General features: G+C 38.9%; 2 protein-coding genes across 2 annotated transcripts in view; both read left to right on the top strand.

Annotated features, from left to right (window-relative positions):
- Positions 1–1,584: 1,584 nt before the first annotated feature.
- On the top strand, positions 1,585–3,778 carry LOC120438471. The gene is made up of 4 exons (XM_039608870.1): positions 1,585–2,730; positions 2,835–2,904; positions 3,445–3,605; positions 3,717–3,778. Exons 1-3 carry the CDS (start codon positions 1,798–1,800, stop codon positions 3,513–3,515), a joined length of 1,074 nt encoding a protein of 357 aa, XP_039464804.1. The 5' UTR covers positions 1,585–1,797; the 3' UTR covers positions 3,516–3,605; positions 3,717–3,778.
- A 4,182-nt stretch (positions 3,779–7,960) lies between these two features.
- Positions 7,961–18,910, top strand: part of LOC116328660 — a 209,680-nt gene continuing 198,730 nt past the window's right edge. The window contains exon 1 of the mRNA XM_039608858.1: positions 7,961–8,035. Within this exon, the coding sequence (XP_039464792.1) occupies positions 7,999–8,035 (37 nt within the window). The 5' untranslated portion in view covers positions 7,961–7,998. The remainder of the gene's footprint in view (positions 8,036–18,910) is intronic.

Below are 18,910 nucleotides of genomic sequence, written 5' to 3'. Positions count from 1 at the left end.
TTTGCAACAGGTGAATCGGTGAACTACCGAGGTTGCGCCCAAATGCTTAAAGCTGTTAGCTGGTCAGTGTTTTCAGGTGTGCATGTACTACCTGTACGGTGCGGAGTGCTGACTAAGTCATGTTAAACCCATTAAAACGTCGAGCTCAAATATCTTTTCGTTTTTGTGCACTGCTCTCTGGTCTTTTGTCAGCACACATTTTCTGTTTATTGAAGCCTTTTGTTATTAATTTTGATCATGTAAAAACTGGGAATTGGTCCCTATTGACAATACTCTTATTTTTCTTTCTGGGTTTTTTTTTTTTTTTTCATTTAGGAAAGGTAATTGGTCATTGAACTTTTTGCAACTATGTGTATTTATAACTTATGTGGCTTCCGTGCACACAAATTTATATTGTTCAGTTTGCATGTTAAAAGCCACAAACATGTAGCTAACTATAGGATTTCTCTTGGAACTGAGAACTGTCCTGCCACTTTCAGAGCTGTTCTGTATGTTTGCACTGATTGCCGATCACGCTTCAACTGAGTCGTCCTCGGTCAGAAGGAATGGCACTCCACAGTGATGTAGTTCAAGTAACTTTAATAAGGAGGTGGCAGATGACATCAACAGGGTGTACAGCGTTGGTGGGGAGGCGATTGCATTACTGTATTCAAAAATGCAGGTGAAGGAGTTTTATAAGTTCACGGGTGACCTCAGCTGTCAAGTTCCTGGATGTGGGTATGCTGCACGAAACTGTACAACTCTGTGCCCATCTCAGATTTCACATCAAAGACGGGGAAAAAAGTATTATGTCCATTTGAAGATTGCTCTAAATACTTCAGTGTCCGAACATCATTTTCCAGCCATATTTCTCGAAAGCATAAGTAGACAGTTCAGCAGTCAAGGCAACAAGAAATTGGGGAATTTGCCATAATACAAGGACAGGACACAGTTAATCTATTAGGAGACAGTTGGCTTTGTGTAATTTAAAAATGCAGGCTAAAATGCTCTTACCAACCAGCACTGTACAGAGCATCATAGAGGAATTTCAGGATCTTCTCAGTTGTGCAATGCACGATGTTCTTGCAATACTGTCTGACAAACTCTTCATTTAATATTCCACAAGCAGAAGTGGACAAAATCAATCAAGAACTTTTTTCATAGAGGACTATATATATATATATCTGAGTAAACTACTACGTAAACTACTTCTTGCATGTAAAGGAGGTTTGTGTAGGTTCTGTACAAATCATAGACTTGAGTCACTCATAGACTCATATGTCACTGATTAGCTTTTTTTTCTCTTCACCATACTACACATGTACTTTGACAGTATAATATTGAAGAGCGTTTTGGGGCTCACATTGTCTGGTAGATACTTAACACAGAAAACATAAACAAAAGTAGACACTAAATCTAACACCATTAACCTTTCATTGGTAGTGGTACAACTAAGGGTTTGAAATTGTGACATACTGTAAAATATATTGACTCAAGCTCTTTTCAATGCAAGACCTTGAGTTTGTAGTTCTTTTGCAGTCCTGGGATTGCTTCTTTTCATCTTCAGACAAGGTCCCCAAAAACTGCCTTGCCGTTACTACTCAATCCTAATTGAAGGGTTCATCTTTTAGTGGGGACATATTTTTTGACATAGTAGCTTTTTAAGGTAGCTTTTCCAATGATCTTTCTTTATTTATTTGTTTAGACGGCAACAGACCAGAGAACCTGAATGACACCATTACTCTGGAGCCTTGCCCTGCTGCATCAGCTGAAACATCAAGCCATCCACCTCACCCCTCCTCCTCCACGTCCACCACTATGTACAACCATTACTCCAGCTCTTGGGTCTCACACTTACAGATTCCTTGGGAAAGATTTCCACTCCGACTGTCGCATGCAATCACAAGAGGAGACAGAGCTCATCCAGAGGACAGGAGAAGTATGGTCAGAATTGTTCTGGAGGCCATTCAAGTTCACTGCAGGAACCCTAAACGTGCATCTTGTGAAGAGGTTGCTAAAATCATTGTAAACAGATACCCTCAAACATTTGCAGATTTTACTGAAAAGGGAGAAAGACTGGGCTGTGGACATTATTCACTACTAAGAAGCATCAAATCTAGAGTTGAACATGTTTTTCGAGATAATACAACACATAGACTTCGTCAAACAAAGAGAATCAGGAATGAGGAAGACTGCAGTCCCAACAGTAATGCAACCTCACCTAAAAAAGTTAGATGCCTTGTTGATAGCTATGGTTGTATAAATTGGCAGCCAGTTGAACGTCCTGAGTGGGAAACGCCAGCTTCTTTAGAGGAAAAGAAGCACATCTTGTTAACAATTTTTAATTCAGAAGGACCTGGAGCTGTGGAGAGACCTGATGTGGATGACTTCATGTGCCTCACATATATTTCTCAGCGGCAGCTTATCAACAGTTGTCCCTCACTTTCAGTAGCTGAAATTCAGGAGCAGTGGTCATTCTTGTTTACTCGGAAAGGTCTTTCGAACCACTTTTACAAACTCACAGGCATCGATATCAGTGAGCGCTTAGGTCAGGCCCTCATAACCAAAGGCAGAAGGATTATTAACTATTTCTCCAGCCAGAAGCTCAAATGGAACCTTGGTATAAGGACACTCATCCAGCAGATAGAAAGTGAGGGAGTTTTGACCAACAACAAAGTTGGCACAGCAGCCATACTTCTCATGATGAAGTATTACAGGGAAGATGAAGACTCCCTCTTTGTCTTAGCAGATGTAAGCTTTTTTCATACAGCTCTATGTTTAATGCCGTTGCTTGCTGTTCTGTTTGTGTTTTTGTTTTTTTGTTACATAAAATGTCCTGGTCCTTTTTCTGGCAGGGAACATCTACCAGGATGTCCCTTGAAGCAGAGAGCAACCTGCCAATCACCCCAAGGCTGATTATGCTTGGTAAGAAGTCACTCATGAAATAGAGCTGATTAAACCATATTAAAATTTCTGTTTGGCACAGGAGCTTTTCGTGGACGCAGGTATCCAGTCTCTGTTATGTTAGCTCAAATTTCTGTAATTTCCTTTATAAACCAAGGTTGTTGGACATGTGTCTCAGTGAACCCAGCAAGGTAGCAATATCAAATTTCACATTACATATTACTGATCAACATAGTCTAGCTACACCAACAGCAGAAATACTGAAGTCAATACTGTAAAGTTTAACAGCAGCACAAACTATAAACTCCAAAATAACCATACAGTTGATTCATCTGCGGTAATTTAATTGGGCTGACTCTTTGTTAGGTGTGTTTTAAAGTGCAGAATAATTCCCAATTATGTACAATTCTAATATGTTAAAGCAGACTTATGTACATAAGGCCATTAATAATTAACTGTACGCAGCTATTTGCTTTATGACTATCTAGACAGTGTGAAGAAGTGAAGTATTAAAATTATTTAAGTTGCATAATGACAACATGTTGCCCCTATACATTTAAGGACAAAGTTTGATGACCGCCACCTGCTGGATGGTGAGTGCAGAGGGGCGTGTAATTGTTGAGCTGGACTAAGAGAACATCTTTGCTGATGTCAGTCTTCTTTGGTTCGTTCTATGTATTGAACCAGGAGTCAGCGTGTGCAACATTGGAACTAATTCAGAGGTATGTTTGTACAGGTAGCTAATTGTGATAGATGATGAATAAATTATCCCTAAGTAGGTCATTTTTTCACATCACAACTCAATGTTACTATTTATTGTGGCATGTTTTAAGGTTTTTTGTAAGGATAAACCCTGAAGAGGGAACAAAATGTACCTCCAAGGTTGGGACAAGCAGAAAGATTGGGACCACTGTGAAGCGAAGGGTTGTTCACATCAACCCTCATGTCACAACTTTCCTCCAGCAGCTTACTGAATTTGAGTGGAAAACTTCAAATTAGGTAACTGTTTTTGCCATTTTAGTGAATTTCTTGTATAATTTAAGTGACCAATGTGTTGTTACCTGTGTCTCCACAGATGATCCATGGCCCATGCTTTCTGGACATTTACACAAGACGAACAACAATGAAGACAAGCTCTCTTGCCATCTTGCAAGACGCTGTCTCTGTCCAATAGGTTTTTTGAGTGCAACAGTTTTGATTTTCTTTTTCCTTCTTTTACCCGTTTGTTAAAAATTATTTCAGCTACTTACACTTTATTGGCTCACCCTACAAATCAATGAACTCAGTCCACAAAGCAAGATCAGGGTTCAGTGCAGGTCAGTCAATTTCCTTCACACCACACACGCTCATCCATGTCCTTGTGGACCCTGCTTTGTGCATTGATTTGGTGGTGTGAGCCAGTATTTTGGACAAAGTGTATATAAAGGCAGAAGTGTGGGGCTTGATATTATATTCATTACAGTTCAGTTTATTTGTATGGTGCCAACAAAATGAATGCCAAGGCACTTCACACTGTAGGTTTAAGACCCTACAAAATATAACTGAGAAAACCCAACACTTGAGCATATGTTGTCTGCCATGATATGGATATGACATAATATCGTTATTGTTTGTACAACCATCTGAGAAAATAATGGATTACATGGTTTAGTAAAAACAAGTGCTTCCTCAATGAAAATATGTTTTCTGTTCTTTTCAGTTTTTGATTTTGGAAATGTGTATTTCTGCAGAGGAAAATCAGAACTGAAATAAAAACTGGTGTGAAGCACATGAATTATTTTGTATCTATCTATCTATCTCGATCAATCGATCTTTAGTGGGTATATATATGTTTTTATATAATTATAAATAAATAAATGGTACCCTTTGTTTTTAATACAATACAATTTTTTTAACCCTCCAGTCTCTTACAGTATGTTACTGTTTCCTTAAATTACGGCAAATTACGACGTGTTAAACAGTAAATGACCGCCTGTTGGGACACGGTATCCTCTAGCAGAGATGAATATTTTTGGTACTGATGATGCGTGATAACGGTAAGTTGCTGGTAAATATATTGCAGTTTATTACCTTGCAGCGGGCTTGCAGTGACATACGATGAATAAACGGTAGTATACCAATTTCTTAATCACAGTATGACGTTACTTTGTTGACGTAATTTACGACATAACAATATAACGGTATCTCACTGGCGACAGTGACGCCAGTGAGATACCATAAAAAAAGCTACGGTGCGTTACCATAATTTGTCCAAGAGTATTATACCACAACAGCAAAAAACGGTATCATCCTGCAGAACGATAAGCTGCAGTAATACGGCGTCACGGTATGACCCTGGCAACAGTGACGCCAGTATGTTACCGTAAAGTGGAGATGAAAAGTCTAACAGTGTGTGGGAGGTCAGTGCCACGGGCCTGTAATCCTGGGCGCCACTGGGACATGGCGTCTTTGGAATAGGGACAAGGCATGATGTCTTCTACATCACTGGGACCCTCTGCAGACTCAGACTCAGCATAAACAGTTTATGAAAGACTCCACACAGCTGGGGGGCACAGGCCTTGAGGACGTGGGGACTCACTCCATCTGGTCCATCTCCTCATTTGCATCTCAACCTGGTATTGAGTGAAGATGATGGGTGATGGGTGGGGGAGGGGTGTCAGGAATCTCACAGGAGGCAACAGTGTTATGTGAAGAGAGAGGCTGGCACAGTGGTGTGGCTCTGGGTTCCAGGCTGACCACAGGTGATGTTGTGGGAGTGTGAGCAGACACTGTGGTGTCGAATCTATTTAGAAACAAATTCAACTCATTAGCTCTGTTCTCACGTCATCAGTCGGAGACCAAGTACTGTTCCAATTCAAAGTAAGCATCAAGCCGGGACTGGTGGTGGTGACTTGTGTGGACTTGGTACAGCTAAATATCCCAGAATGCATTTTGTCCAAAACTCAAACACGGCAATGGCGGACGAGCTAAAAACTTTTAAAAACTTTTAAATATTACTCTTTCTGGGTGACAAAATAAAATTTTAAGTTATTTTCAAGCAAGAATGTAGCTGTGTAAACTTACACACGTGAGAAGTGGAACAGAAATCATACATGATTCCAAACATTTTTTACAAATAAATAACTGCAAAGTGGGGTGTGCGTAATTATTCAGCCCCCTGAGTCAATACTTTGTAGAACCACCTTTTGCTGCTTTTACAGCTGCCGGTCTTTTAGGGTATGTCTCTACCAGCTTTGCACATCTAGAGACTGAAATTCTTTGACCTTTGAATTTTTTCTGCATTTTGTGGTTTTGCTGTGTCAGCGTTGTAATAAAGAAACACAGATTCTACTGTTAAGTCCAGTTTCCTGGTGTTGGTGTTCAGATGTGGTGCAGCCCAAACCACCCGTCCTGTTTCCTCATCAGTCTGCATCGTGTCAGTACACCTGTCCTGGACTTTGTCTGATCAGCTGTTGTGCTTTCTGTTCCCTGGAGTGATTTTACATATTCCTCGTCTCTGTCTCACCATCTTTGGATTTTTTTTACTCCTTTCTGTGCTTTGATTATCAGCTTCAAACAACAATTTTGCTTTACCCCCATTCATTTCCTATGGCAGTCACTTTTGACCGGGAACACCAGATGTAATAAGGTGGATTAAAACACTCTGATTAGAACACTTTGTGTTCATCTAATGGCATAAGTCAGGGGTCAGCATCCTTTTGATTTCAAAGTGCCCCTTTTCCCCTGCTGCGACACAACGTGTCTAGAGCCTAAAAAAAGAAAGAGCTTATAAATATCTAGAAAATGAGTTGTTGTATAGTGAAAGCTATGGAAATGTAAATAAAAATGTTTATCTTTAGATTTTAGAAGAAAATGAATCATCTAACCATTACAATGGAAAAAAGCATTTGTTAAAATGAAGCCAGCTAAGTGAGTCCTTTCCATTAAAATTGAAAATTAGGAAAGATGGGGGTTGGATTTATATCGTTAGATTGTCATATGTTGTCATGTTATACTTTAGGCTGAAACACAGTCAGAGTGTCAGGGTGACCATCCCACAGCATCTGCTGGACTCCTTAAGTGATGTTTACTTGGACCCGGAGCTGCAGACATGAACCCCAGGAGCAGGAAGGATGCAGGAGCACTTTGGCAATAGTCCTCCTGCAATATTCATTTATAATAGATGATCTTAAAGCACTAAATCACTGGTTAATCCACAGGCCTGTGACCCTTTATTAACAGACATCAACTATAATATTCATGGCATGCCTGAGCTGAAGACTGAGTACAAAAGTGAGCTGGTAACAGAGCTGGAGACTGGAGCAGAGGTTGTGGTGGTTGTTGTAATGAAGTTTGTAGTGGTGCTGGATAAGCATTAAGCTGAACTACTTCTCCTAAGCCACCAGAACATGAGGAAAACTGCTGGATGGGCTCACCTGAGCCTCTAGCGGACACAGGAACGGGTGCAGGCACCTTCTGGACAGGGTTGGACAGGGTTGAAAGCGTTGAAAGTAACGCTGTTACTTGTAACTTGTTACTTGTAACGCCGTTGTTACAATCAAACAGTGGTTGTTTGTTGCCTTGATTGGAATCCAGATCATGTTGCTCACTGATATTTTTGATGATCAGCAGCACTTTAGCTTTCTTTGATGATCCGTTTAGTTTAATTAATGTTTTAAAGTTTGTCGTCCAGGTACTTTGATTTTTTCCACTTTGTATTGCTGCAGCACTTTTTTTCTTTTCTATTTCTTTTCTATTCCAGTGTTTTGCTTAAGTCTTTCGATAGGAGACTTTTTTAATGTTTATTCACAAATGTATTTTTTTTTGAGAAAGCATAAAAACCTACTGTCAGTTTTGTAAAGTTTAAAATGTAATTTCTAAATGTTAGTTTAAAATGAGAGCAGAATAATCCCACAGAGCAGCAAACACGTTACTAAAAGCAGTGCAGGGTCAGCTTTGTAGACGGTACGTGCCTTTCCTCCTCTGAGTTTAATTGTGAAAGTGGATTGCTATAAAAAGTATTTTATTTTGAAGGATCAACAGGAAATTATCAGGGTTGCTCTGTCTAACTTAAGAGGAAGAAACCTTTAGTGCATCAGCAGCTGTGTGTAGTTGTTAACAGGACTTTAATCGTAGATGAAGATGTTGCTGCCACTCCTGCTCCTCGTCCTCGGTAAGAGCGCTCTTTGAATGCAAACACAACGACACAGCTGTTTGTGCTTTTAGACAACATAAAGTCTGTAACATCAGTTTACTGGATGAAGCCACTCACTGTATTTGTGTCAGTGGACAGCAAAGATACGAAAACCCTTCAGAGTATTTCCTGTTCGGAAGAAACCGCTTGACATGTGTTTTATTCAAATTTATGATCTCAAATATGTTTCAGCAAGATCTCTGATCATGTTTGAAACCTCTCACTTGACTTTCCGGAAAAAAAACTTCTAATATAAAGTTCTGTGATATTTTTATGTGTATCATACATACACATCTCTAACATTAATAGTATAATATATTTAAAAGTCCCATAGTTATGGTGAAATAGATTTAGTTACAGTATAAAAATTAAAGTCCACTGTTGAAAGAAGGGCATCACATCTCGTCCCACTTCCTGCTGATATGGATCAGTTACAGCAGAATAAACAGGAAGACAGTCTTGTGGAATTTTTGCAGGGCGGCCGTTTCCAGTTGTTTTAAAGGGCGTACAAAAAGTGGTGGTTCCCAAACGTTTTCTGTTTTTCTTTTCGACCTTAGTTAAATGACTCTACATGAGCCCTACGCTGTACCTGCCATCAGGTCGAGAGGCAGTGGGAAAAGGACAGGCTCCAGGTGCCCTTTCCACACAGGAGCCGTTTAGAATTCCAGAAATCTGTTAAGATGGCTAAAGCGGCTTTTTTGTTGGCCATCATTACATTCTGTTCTCATGCTGACCTCCCACAGGAGCCCATTATTTCTTCTTGTCCTCCATTTGCCCATTGTATTGTACATTTCAGTGTTTTGCCAAAATACTGACACTATCACTGATCTGTCTTTCCATGTGATGTCTGTGTTGTGTACAGTCAGGTCCATAAATATTGGGACATTGACACAATTCTAACATTTTTTGCTCTATACACCAGTGATGGTGTATGGTGTATGGTGATGGATAATGAGTAATCTAACTAATTACTATTCCTATCGTTACAACGTTGTTACAGTTAATAGAAGAAAATGCAGTCCGTAACTATTTTTCAACAAACGGTTGAAGCTGTGTTGGCCTTACAGCATCTTTTATCAGCTGCAGGAAGTAGCTGTAAGTAATCTGGACGCTACAGCTTTAAGCAGCTGAGCGCTCCCGTGGATGGTAATCACGATCACTGTCTAACACAACACCTGGAGCTCAGGAGGCAAAACAATTGCATGAGTGCTGCTGTTTGACTGAGGAAGAATAAAGTAGTCATGCTAAGGCAATCACATGACCACTTCAAGACAAAGCAACAAGGTGACATATACCAGTTTTTAAATTGTGTTGATAGGCCAGGTAAAACCAGAGTCATGATAAACAATATCATTTTTTTCTCAATAGTTTCCCACGTTTACTGTCTAAGGACAGCGCTAGCAAGCACTCTCTGCTTATGAGCAAAAAAAAAATAAAATAAAAAAACAGGGTAAGTTTTAGGATGTGTGTGTGTGTGTGTGAGAGAGAGAGAGAGAGGATGAGAGAGAGAGAGAGAGAGAGAGAACAGAAAAAGAGAGAGAGAGTTTTGAGATGTTAGAGATTTGTGACGTTTAGCGTGTTTGGAGTGTGTAGTTAATGTGTTGTCTTGTGTAGTTAGTGTGTTGTGGATAGTTTTGTGTTGTGTGTCAGAACAATGAGGCGACTGCTGTCTCCAGGTAGAAACAGGAGTGACACACCTGCTGCTGTCAGACCTGCAGGTATCAGGCTGTGATGTTCTTTTTTTTTTCTTCTCTTTTTCTGTCCGTTTCTTAACAACAACCAACAAATATGGACTAACAATAACTAAAGACAAACAAATAAACAAAACAAAAGTAAATAAATAAATAAAAACCAGGAGAAACAAAATGATAAACCGCCTCCTGGGAAACATCAGCAAAAACAAAAGCAATGGGGGCAAAATACGCAGGTGCCTAAAAAAACCAAAACATAACCTTTACCACTGATGACATTAGACAATTTCTTCCCTCTACTGACTTTTACAGTACAAGAACAACAACAAATATACCAACGACACATGACCCCCCCCCAAAAAAACCCCAAAACAAAACAAAAAAAACAAACAAAAAAATCACAATATCTAGGAGACATTGTCGATGTACAACAAAAAAGGACCCCAGACTTCCTCAAAAATGTCTTCTCTCCCCTTAATTCTGTACATAACCAGTTCATATAATGCCATCTTAGACATTTGTTCAGTCCATTCCCTGAGAGAACAGGGGCTGGATGACTTCCAGTGCCTCAGTATTATCCTGCATCCTATTATGAAAGCCAGACGCATCCACAGTCTCTGTTTTTTTGAAAGGATAACATTGTCAGGTAACAGGCCCAGGACACACACAGCTGGAGATTTAGAAAGATTAAGTTTAAAAATATCATTCACCAAGTTAATGATCCCATCCCACAAATAATGATTTTTACAACATGTGTACAACATATGGACAAGAGTCCCGGCTTCCTCCTGACATTTCCAACAGGTGTCATTATCCACAAGCTTCAGTCTGACTAATTTACTGGGAGTCCAGTAATTTCTGTGAAGCAACTTGTACTGGATAAGTTGAGACTATGTTTCAGGTGAGCAAACATACCATGATAAAACGAGCTGCTTCCAAGTATCCTCTAAAATCTGGATACCCAGATCCTTCTCCCAACACTGCCTCAGTCCCCCCAAATTAGGAGAGTGCGCCTCTCTGAAGATCCCATAGAATTTGGATGGCCTGATTCTATTAATGCCAGGAGCTGCAAACATTTCCTGAATACTAGATGGAGGGTCTGGATTATTATTCAAGATGGTTTTAATACAGTGTCTAATTTGAAAAAATCTCCAAATTTCCTTTGGATCCAGATTAAAGTCTCGTCTAATTTCTGTAAACAATTTTAATGCCAATCTGTCCAAATAAATCCGCCACCTGATTGATACCTGTCCTAGCCCAAGCCTCCCACCTGAACGGTTTCTTACCAATTAATATTTTCTTATTATACCAGATAGAGGTTCTAAAGGTAAGATAAGGGCTAGTGTTGGTATATTGGTGAGCACTAAACCAGGTCTCTTGCATGAAAGTCAATACAGGATCTTTAAACGGTACTGGTCTTCCCTTCTGAGTGAGGAAGGCCTCTAAAGACAAAGGAGCCAAAAGACTTTACTCTATCGCAACCCATGATGGCTTCTCCGTACAGGAACTATGTATCTTACCTAACTGAGAGAGGGAGAAAGCATAATGATACCAGACCATCTTAGACAATGCCAACCTGCCACTATCTTTAGCAGCATATAATTTGGACCGATTAAAAGATGGCTTTTTGCCTGCCCACACAAAACCCTCCACACATGTATTATAAAGCTTTAGCAAATTATGTGGGAGTGCAATCGGTAACATGTGAAGAATATACTGAAGTTTAGGGGCAATAACCATCTTCACCAAATTAATTCTGCCCAAAAGGGACAGATTTATTTTTACCCAAGTCTGCAACAGCGGACGAATGTTTTGAATCACTGGGGAGATATTTACTTGCATTATGTTGTCTAAACCAGGGGTCAGTTTAATCCCCAAGTAAGTCAAACCCTCGGGCATCCACTTGAACTGCCATGAGCTCCTCAAGACTGGAGGACAATTTAGAAATGGGCATAACTTCTGACTTAGACCAATTTATGGTGTAGCCAGAGATTACAGAAAAGGAATCAATAATTGAAGAAATTGCAGGAACGGCCTGCTCTGGGTTACTTGGGATCAGTAAAATGTCATCTGCATACAAAAAAGTTTTATGTTCTTCTTGACCCATATCCACCCCTCTGATTTGCTTACATTCACGTAATGCAATAGCTAAAGGCTCCAAAAACAGGGCGAAAATGAGAGGTGATAAGGGTGAACCTTGTCTAGTACCCCGACTTAACAAAAAGGAGGGTGACATTATCCCATTGGTAGTAACTGTAGCCATTGGATCTGTGTATACCACCTGAATCCACTGCCTAAAAAAGGGACCAAAACCGAATCGCTTCAACGTATAAAACAGAAAGGGATACTCAACTTTATTGAATGCCTTCTCTGCATCTAAGGAGAACGCAATGACGGGGTCTAAATTAGTCCTGCTCTTCCAGAATATGTGCAATAACCTACGTAGATTATCTGCAGAACTTCTGTTTTTCACAAAACCAACCTGATCCCTATGAACCAAAAACGGAAGAACTTTCTCAAGCCTAAAAGCTAGTATCTTAGAAATAATCTTTTTGTCCACATTAATTAATGAAATTGGACGATAATTAGTGTGAATGCTTGTAAAAGCGAAAAAATTAATCTTAAAATATTTTTTAAAACTGCTGCTGTGTCCACAGCGTTTGCTCTACAGGTATGATTTTACCCTCAAAACGTAGCCATCGCTGTCCTCTTTCATCCAATGTGTTTACTATTGTACTAGGTGTTATGGTTCTTTCATAAATGTCACCAAAGCACAGCCTCCTCCCTCCAACTCCTCCATAGACTCTAATGTTAAAATGGCTCAGAAGGTTCGTTTGAAAATCAGAAGAGCATGGTGTTTTTACACTGTCACCACGTCCATATAATAAACTCCACAGGCATGAAAACTGAGAATTAGGTAGACTGGACATTGCTGCCGCTCACGGTGAAAGAATTTCGTCAATAGGACCTGTACTTTTCATTTGGGAGCGATTTGTTTCGACCTGACTTTTCTGTTCATTTTAAGCAGCAAAAGTGAGGTGCATGTCTGTGTGCGTGTGTATGGAGCCACTGGGTGCAGTCACTATAGCAACCAGGCTCACACCTGCCTGCCTAACGAGCTCTCTCTCACTGTGCCAAGATTCATCTTAAACACTTCTCTTTAAACTGCTGCTGTGTCCACAGTGTTTGCTCTACAGCCATCATTTTACCCTCAAAACGTCGCCATCGTTCTTCTCTTTCCAACACTGTGTCTTTCAAAGCTCAGAGATGTAAAGCTTTAAAACTGTGTGGATCCAAGTGGAGGGATCACATTTTAGTCATTCAGTCATTCAAAGAATATGAACTTTTAATATTCATTCAGATGTTTTCTGACTCTAAATTTTCTTTTCTCATTACTTAGGTTTTTCTAATTTACATTTAAAACAATTTCAGCTATTTTCCAACTTCTCTGTGCTTGTCAGCTTTTAGCAGTTCAGCACTTTTGTTTTCAGGTGCAAATTTCTGTATTTTTCATCTCATTCAACATTTTTAACTTAAAATTCAGCAATTAATTCTTTTCAGTGCATATATTCAGATTCAAGCATTCACACTGCAGTTTCTTCAGAAAATGCACTTTCTAGTTCCCACAATGCTGTGGGTCTTTCCCTTGTGATGTTCTCCTTTATAGTGGCACAAATAATTTGTGTGACATCTTATTGAAGAACAGCTGATTGTTCTGTAAATAGTTTGAAATGGTTATTTTAAAAATCAAGGTAAAAGGTAAATGGATGCAAATAAATTTGTTGTTTGCAAAATTTGTGCATAGCATTTTTAAATTATTTTGTATTTGCATTTAAAGTTATGATATATGATTCATTAAACATGTTTGTGGTTGTTACAGTAAAAATATAACTTTTTCTACTCTGATTTTATGTTTCTTTTGTCTGATTTTAGATCGTGTTAATTTACATTAAGTTACGTTGAAACCAAGCACACCATTGTATTTCTTATGACATTACCAGTAGGTTTGATGCGTCACATGGCCCTCTTCCTATTGAAAAAACAAAAGTTGTATCCACGATTGCCCACTATGGTCACCACCCATCTTGAGGAGTTTCCCCCCTCACATATACTAATGTGCCACAAACAGGACTTTAATATCACCAACCATTCCTGTTTTATTACGGTGTATCCATATAAATGGCCCACCCTGTAGAATAACTTAAATCAGAATATATAAAGCATATAAACAATTACAGCAATATGATGCAACAAACACAGCAGTACTACTAATCCAAAATACTCAAAGCTTCATAGAACTGAAACAAACATTTATTTTTAGCTCCATTCTGCTGCTGATACATACTTTAGGTTTCTGAATATTAAACTTGTTTCTGCCTTTCATAGTGTGTAACTTGAAGGCCCTGAGTACTTTCTCCCACACTGAAAACACTGGGATGATAACATTATTTGAACATTACCTAATAAGACTGATTCAGGACAGACAATTAGTTATTTTAAACTTTCCTAGCAGTCCTTCACAAACAGGGAACAGTCTGTCTATTCTCTCCATCAGTCAGCTGCTGCTGGCTCTTCCTCACACACTGCTGAGTTTGTCCTGGTGGATCATCAGGGGTGCAAAGCCTCACAGATGATGTGCAGGAGTGGGTCCCTCAGTCTGTCCTCACTCTGGACACTTGCAGTTGTCACACATGGAAATCAAATGTGTGATAAGCTGCAGGATTCAAACACAAGTGTAACTTATAAACACATGTTCATACTTTTATTACACACTGGCTCCTTTCGATGTGGAGGAGCAGCAGCTCTACTCTAAGCCCCACCCGGATAGATGAACTTTTCACTCTCTCTCTTTTTTTTCTTTTTTCTTTTTTTTTTTTTGCCTGTCCCATTCGGTTCTTTTGCCATCGGAATTATTGTCTAAAGGTGAAGAAAGATGCCAAACGGATCATGCTCCGTTTTGCGTGACTATATTTAAATCCCTGTAGAACCTGAACCGTGTAAGCTAGCGCAACATATTTTTATTGCATCTGAAACCGGAGGAGTTGTACTTACATCTCATGCCATCAGCTTGTCCTAGGTCAAAGTTTCCTTCCACATATAGCTTTGCAAAAATTGCATAAAAGGCGCTTGCAGGAACAAAAACACAATATTCCAGAAACAGGCTTTACCGATCTGATCAGCTATTTGTAACACTTCCCACATTGAAACAGATGTCAGCGTGAACAATCGCATGTCTGCCACTTCCTGCCCTAAACCGAAAGTGATGTCACTTTTGTGGAAAGTTTTGTTTTTTACTTGTAAGCTTCAAAAGCCTATACTGGTGTTTTTATAAGTCATGTTTGACTTTATGCTTTTCTGAATAGTTTCTGGGATGCTTAGAACTCGAATTGCACTGCTGGAAATAGTTTATTTTGATGCACATGCTGTTTTCTTTGCAAATTTGCATCACAGGATTGTTTTTTGTTTTTCCTGCAGTATATAAAAATTGGTGTATCTCAAAAATAAAACTAGGAAGACACTCAAAATAATTTTCTTGTACTTGTAAACTATTTTTTGCAACTTTTTTGTATTTAAAGTTTTGAGGAATAAGCCTCTTAAATTTCTCCAAGTAGAAATATATGTAAAAAAACTAAAAACCATTTTTAATTTTTTTGGTAGTTTATTGCACTTTTTTGCAATGAAGGTAGTTACTATGGACTTAATGCATACATATTATTAAAATATGGGCTATATCAGTTGTATTGATGTATAGCAACTTGAAATGCTCCCAAAAATTACACTACAGCATGTAAAAAATATAAAGTAAGGCGGACTTGGTTCTATGGTTGGTCTTAAAGGGTTAATTTCCAGGTCAACTATATATAAATTGCATTTCAACATGATTTTTATAAGCTGGTAAACTGTAACTAGATCAGAAATCTTTGATAACAAAAGAACATTCAATGTACTTTCTCTGGTACTTTATACCCACTCAGTTTCAATCTAATTTAACGCTCAACTACAAATCAATGGTTTTTCGATCGCCCCTTTAATCTCCCGGTCAACTATAAATAGATGTTTTGTCGACGTTGTTGTTGTCACCTGGTCGACTATAAACAGATCAAATATTAATGACAAAAAACAGCGGTAAATCAACATTATTACAACATCATTAAAGTTAGACCGTCGGTTTACCGCAATATTTAAATGTTGTTTCCACACTGACGTTTCAATCCTGACCATAACGATGAATCAGATGAAAAATCGAGATCAATTCAATGTCGTCTTGCAATTTGGGAACTCACCACCAGGTGGTGATCAGTTGACAGCACAACCCCTCCTTTTCCCCAAGTGTCCAGAACATATGGCCGCAGGCTTGGTGACACAATTACAAAATTGATCATCGACCTGCAGCCTAGAGTGTCCTGGTGCCATTATTCGAACATGGTGTTTGTTATAGTCAAACTGCGGTTTGCACAGAAGCCCAATAACAAAACACCACTCAGGTTCAGATCAGAGAACCGGTAATGCATTGTATGAATGATATTTCATGAGTCAAGGTTTCAGAAAAAACTGAATCTGTTTACATTGCCAACAAATAAAGACTTGACTTTCTGAAAAAAAAAAAAAAAATCAAATATATAGTTCTGTGATATTTTCATGCAAGTATATCCACTTCCTCACGCATACACGTCTCTAATTTTAATAGTGCAATATATTTAAAACAGCTTTTGTTTTTGTTAGATTTTGTTACTGTATGAAAACAGTTGAAGCGAGACCATCACATCTGGTCCTACTTCCTGCTGATATCAGCTACAGCAGGATCAACAGGAAGACAGTCTTGTGGAATTTTTGCAGGGCGGCTGTTTCTGTCACGGCTGCCGAGGCGAGCTGTGTGGTGTTGAAGGAAGAAAGGATCTAAAATGCAAGCAGTAGATGACAATGCTAGTGATGTTTATTTACAAAGTGGAGTAGTGGCAAACAGGCAATGAGAGAGGACAATAAACTAAAGAAACCTAAAATGGGAAAACTAAATAACAAACCTGAGATGATACCAAATGGGCTGAGAGGCAGAGAGCCACAGACGAGAAACAGGACACCGTGAAACACAGACAAACCAGCAACAAGCAGGAGAACACACAGGGCTTAAATACACACAGCAGTAATCAGGGGATGAGAGACAGGAGGGCAACACACCTGGGAGAAATCAGAGCCGATGGGACAGGGGAAACTGAACACACTCACATGAGACTGGGACCTTCAGAATAAAACAGGAAACTCAGACATAGAGAACCAGACAAGACACTGAACTAAACAGACAGATTTACAAACAGTAACAGTGTGACACCATAGACAGACAGAACACAGAAGTGGATCCAAGGCAGGCACAGAACAGAAACCTAACAAATGGCAAATCATAACAGAATACGACCATGACAGTTGTTTTAAAGGGTGTACACATGTCAAAGCAGTGGTTCCCAAACGTTGTTTGCTAGCCCTGACTTATTATCGGCACACTGAAGTTAATGGAATTGAGTCGAAATGATCTTGTTCACTGAGTTTAGGGCTTCTTTATTTGGGAGATTACAAACTCACTGATCTGATGTAAATAAAAGGAAACAGCAAAGACTCTAAATAACAGAAGCTAAACTAAAGGCATATCTTTGAGGAATGACTACTACAACTATTACTGACTCCACTTTACAAAGATCCAGCTTCCTGGTAGGAAGCTTTGGATTTCCTTACTTTCTCTTCCACTCCCAACCCCAAATAGATGCTGACACAGTAACATGGAAGAGGGAAAGAAGTTGGAAAGGACTACTAAAAGATAAACCTAATGCCTAACAATGAAAAATGTAAAATAAGAACAATAAAAACAATAAAGATAAAAGATGAAGGAACACGTTTTCTTTAGTTTTTTGTTTATTTCAGATGATCACCCAGATATCTATGACATGTGATGACAAACACGTGCGCTTCCCTACTGTAGGGGTCTCTGCAAGCATACAGGGCTCTGAGAGTATACAAGATGACAACTTTGGAATTCTACTAGAAACAGTCGATCATATTTGTCAAAGCTGAATTCAGGGCAAACTAGGCTAAATTATCTTTTTTAGCTAACAGCTACAATAAGAATAAAAGTTACTGTACGGCTATCATTTGTTAACATGACGCTTGTTCTTATACATGTAATACATTTATTACCAACCTGAGAGGTTATCCGCTGGTCATTTGACATGATGAATAACTTCTGAAGTCTTAATGCAGCTCCAGCTCAGAATGCTATAGATTATTGTCAGTAACACTTTCATTGGTAAAAAGTAGTTCTTCTACTCTGCGCTCAATTACTCTGGAACCAGAACTGGATGTAATCTCCAAAAAACTGAATTGTAGCACTGAAACTGAATGGTGAGAAGTGAAACTGAAATTATTCGAGAGCTTCATTTTTTTAAAGGACAAAATATAGTTTCAAAGCAAATGAATTCATTTTCAAAATATAAAATTCAATTGAAATTTAGTGATTATCATTTTCAAATGAATAAATTTTATTTCAAATTAAGCTAATTCAAATTTAGTTTTAACCCTTTAAAGCCGATCTAAACGGGTACGCTCCGTTTTGTGTAACAATATTTAAATCCCGGTAGCACTGCAACCACATAAGCAAGCGCAACATTTTTTTTGCATATGAAACCGGAGGAGTTGTACTTACATCTCATGCCATCAGCTTGTCCTAGGTCACAGTTTCCTTCCACATATAGCTTTGCAAAAACTGCATAAAAAGCACTTGTAGCAACAAAAACATAATATTCCAGAAACACGCTTTCCGATCTGATCAGCTGTTTGCAGTGTTGGGAAGGTTACTTTTAAAATGTATTCCATTACAGATTACTGAATACATGCCCCCAAATGTATTCTGTAACGTATTCCGTTATGTTACTCAATGAGAGTAACGTATTCTGAATACTTTGGATTACTTAATATATTATCGTGCTGTTTACAACTACGTCCGTGGCTCCGAACCGTAGTAATGGGACCCCTGGCTAATACGATGGGTTTCGTGTTGGGCTGGTAGCCGAAAACTAGCTTTACTTTGTTGTCTGGGTCAACTTTGCTTGCCAGAGACAGAGAGAGGCGTTGAAAGGCTGCTCCAACGGAACTTATTTTTTCCGGAGGAAAACACGAA

Source organism: Oreochromis aureus, linkage group 3, assembly GCF_013358895.1.
Source record: "Oreochromis aureus strain Israel breed Guangdong linkage group 3, ZZ_aureus, whole genome shotgun sequence".
Lineage (NCBI taxonomy): Eukaryota > Metazoa > Chordata > Actinopteri > Cichliformes > Cichlidae > Oreochromis > Oreochromis aureus.
This window is presented reverse-complemented; position numbering and strand designations above follow the sequence as displayed.

What these genes read in the sequence shown, in the direction of transcription:
- LOC120438471 (XM_039608870.1), top strand. Translation starts at nt 1,798, where the DNA reads ATGTACAACCATTACTCCAGCTCTTGGGTCTCACACTTACAGATTCCT. An exon ending in CCCTCTTTGTCTTAGCAGAT is followed by an intron (nt 2,731 to 2,834) that starts GTAAGCTTTTTT and finishes TTTTTCTGGCAG; the next exon opens with GGAACATCTACCAGGATGTC. An exon ending in CCCAAGGCTGATTATGCTTG is followed by an intron (nt 2,905 to 3,444) that starts GTAAGAAGTCAC and finishes TATACATTTAAG; the next exon opens with GACAAAGTTTGATGACCGCC.